Source organism: Sapajus apella, unplaced genomic scaffold (assembly GCF_009761245.1).
Source record: "Sapajus apella isolate SASKATOON/1434 unplaced genomic scaffold, GSC_monkey_1.0 scaffold261, whole genome shotgun sequence".
Taxonomy (NCBI): domain Eukaryota; kingdom Metazoa; phylum Chordata; class Mammalia; order Primates; family Cebidae; genus Sapajus; species Sapajus apella.
Window position 1 is genome coordinate 279,143 of NW_022437201.1, and position 3,291 is coordinate 282,433.

The 3,291-nt window shown below is 43.6% G+C and overlaps 1 protein-coding gene and 1 pseudogene across 1 annotated transcript; both read right to left on the reverse strand.

Annotated features, from left to right (window-relative positions):
• Positions 1-250: 250 nt before the first annotated feature.
• On the reverse strand, positions 251-2,781 carry LOC116545356 (annotated as a pseudogene).
• Positions 854-1,502, reverse strand: LOC116545357 (60S ribosomal protein L29-like). The gene has a single exon (XM_032271904.1). It carries the CDS (start codon positions 1,440-1,442, stop codon positions 966-968), a length of 477 nt encoding a protein of 158 aa, XP_032127795.1. The 5' UTR covers positions 1,443-1,502; the 3' UTR covers positions 854-965.
• Positions 2,782-3,291: the final 510 nt, after the last annotated feature.

Below are 3,291 nucleotides of genomic sequence, written 5' to 3' on the forward strand. Positions count from 1 at the left end.
AAAGTCCTTCAGTCTATATGATTATTACACAGGTATAATCTTTCACCATCATATTCTCCTCTTCAAAGAAGCTACTTTAACATTTTAGTCCATGTGTTCTTCTAAAAGATTCTATGCATTTTTGAGCAAGGATCTACTATGTTATTTATAAGCAATTAAAAATTCATCCATTACATTTTGAGGCCTCAGCATAATTTTCAATTGCTCAGAAACTCAAAAACATTTTGGTGTTACTTTATTTACATATCATTTACTTTTCTATAAGTAGATATAACTTTTCAAAAATGCAATCAGTTCCCAAACTTTTATGTCATTCATCAAAAGCATCAACCTTCTCAAGATAGTGAATATTACAAACTGTGCTGAACAGCCTTTCAGTTTCAGCAAGTAAAATATAAAATTGTGGGTCTGCATGTTTAGTTGGATCATAAGGAAGAACACACATGAGGTACTGAAACCCTTTTCACAGGTTGGATGACATTATACTTGCATAGCATTTGTGATCACCTGGATTAATGGCAACTAACGCTCTTCTATCCCAAATCCTCTCAAATTTGCCAATATTTGTTGTAGGAAAATAAAAAATATACAGCAACAGTACAATGAAATGCTCCTCGAAGAACTCTTAAACACTTTGGCTCCAGGAATTTCAGTGATTGGCTTTTCTGAGTAATAAAAATTCTGCTCTGTTACAAAAAAATCATATCCCAAGTTCAATGATTTCCACACCAATCATTGTGTCCCCAGTCTGCAAAATATTTCATGTCAACTGCTTTTCCACAAACAGGAAAAAATATCCTCACTCCACTCTCACCTTTAAGAAAAGTAACCAAATGCTTTTTTTTTTTTTTTCCTCCCTCATGTTTATTTGCACAAATAGCACAGGAGGACCCCAGCCCCATGCAGACGGCAGCCCCGGGGGGTCGCATCAGTCCTTCTGTCCTCACGTTGGCAGACAGAGATATCTACTCTGAAGCCTTTGTAGGGGCCTGGGCACTTTTGGGAGCCTGAACTGGAACTGAAGCTGGAGCTGCAGCCTGGGCCTTGTTTTGATCCTTGGACTTGGCCTTGACTTTTGGCCGGCAGAGCCTGAGGCCCTTGGCAATGCGTGCACGACCACGCTTCCCAAGCTTGGGGTGGGCAATGTAGGCAAGTAGATCGAGCTTGCAGCTGACACCCCCCTTTGGGATCTTGGGCTTAACCTCCTTGGGCTGTACGAGAGCCTTGATGGCCTCGGCACGTGCACTCATGGCCTTGGCATTGTTGGCCTGCATCTTCTTTAGGCCCTTCTTGTTGTGCTTCTTGGCAAAGCGCATGTTCCTCAGGAACTTGGGGTCCACCCCCTTAAGAGATTCGTATCTTTGTGATCGGGGTTTCTTGATACCACTTCTGTGCCATTTTCGGGACTGGTTGTGTGTTGTGTGGTTCTTGGACTTGGCCATGTCTGCACCTAAGCCGCGGTTCCCGAAGCGCCTAGGACTGGAAGAGAAAGGACTTTTTTTTTTTTTAATTGTATTTGATCTCTGGGGTACATGTGCACATCCTGCATGCTGCAGGATTGTTGCTTAGGTACATACATGCCATGGTGGTTTGCTGCCTCCATCCCCCCGCTCCCCCCGCCCCGTTGCCTATATCAGGCATTTCTCCTGGTGTTATCCCTCCCCCTCCTCCCTGCCCCCCCCCCCACTGTCCTCCCTCCTTTCCCCTCCCCCCCCACCTAGCCCTGTGAATGTTGTTCCCTTCCCTGTGCCCAAGTGTTCTCATTGTTGATCACCCGCCTATGAGTGAGAACATGCGGTGTTTGGTTTTCTGCTCTTGTGTCAGTTTGCTGAGAATGATGGTTTCTAGGTTCATCCATGTCTCTACAAAGGTCACGAACTCATCGTTTTTGATGGCTGCATAGTATTCCATGGCGTATATGTGCCACATATTCCTTGTCCAGTCTATCATCGATGGGCATTTGGGTTGGTTCCAGGTATTTGCTATCGTAAAGAGCGCAGCAATGAACATATGTGTGCATATGTCTTTTTTTTTTTTTTTTTTGAGACAGAGTTTCACTCTTGTTACCCAGGCTGGAGTGCAATGGTGTGATGTCAGCTCACTGCAACCTCTGTCTCCTGGGTTCAAGCAATTCTCCTGCCTCAGCCTCCCAAGTAGCTGGGACTACAGGCGTGCGCCACCATGCCCAGCTAATTTTTGTATTTTTAGTAGAGACAGGGTTTCACCATGTTGACCAGGATGGTCTCGATCTCTTGACCTCGTGATCCACCCATCTCGGCCTCCCAAAGTGCTGGGATTATAGGCATGAGCCACAGTGCCCAGCCGCTTGTGTCTTTATGATAGAATGATTTATAATCCTTTGGGTATATACGCAGTAATGGGATTACTGGGTCAAAAGGAATTTCTATTTCTAGATCCTTGAGGAATCGCCACACTATCTTCCACAATGGTTGAACTAATTTACACTCTCACCAACAGTGTAAAAGTGTTCCTTTTTCTCCACATCCTCTCCAGCATCTGTTGTCTCCATTTTTTTTAATGATTGCCATTCTAACTGGTGTGAGATGGTATCTCAGTGTGCTTTTGATTTGCATTTTTCTAATGACCAATGATGATGAGCACAAAATGCTTCTTTAATAGCTGATGTCCTTGTTTTTGGTGAAAATCAATATTTCAGTTCATCTACTTGTCTTGACATTCTTGCAGAGTTAGGACTTGGTTTTTCTGCTCCTTAGTATCTGGGTACTATTCAATATAAAGTGAAGCTCTTGTACTGCCCATAGTTTTGTAGACACCTTTGTCTCACAAGCATATGTCTTCAGTGCCTTTATGGGTTTATTATAAAGGATATTGCAAAGGATAAAGATGAAGAGATGTGTAGACTGAGGTTGGCATGCCATGCTCCAGGAACCTCCAAATGTTCAGCTACCAGGAAGCTCTCTGATATGGTTAGGCTGTGTGTGCATCCAAATCTCATATTGAATTGTAGTTCCCATAACCCTCAGTGGGTGGTAATTGAATCATGGGTGCAGTTACACCCTGCTGTTCTTGTGGTAGTGAATGAGTTTTCACAAGATCTGATGGTTTTATAAGGGGCTTTTCCCCCTTTGCTCAGCACTTCTCTCTCCTGCCACCCTGTGAAGAAGGACATGTTTGCATCCCCTTCTGCCATGATTGTAAGTTTCCTGAGGCCTCCCCAGCCATGCAGAACTGTGAGTCAATTAAACCTCTTTCCTTTATAAATTACCCAGTCTCTGGCATTTCTTCAGAGCAGCATAAGAACAAACTAAT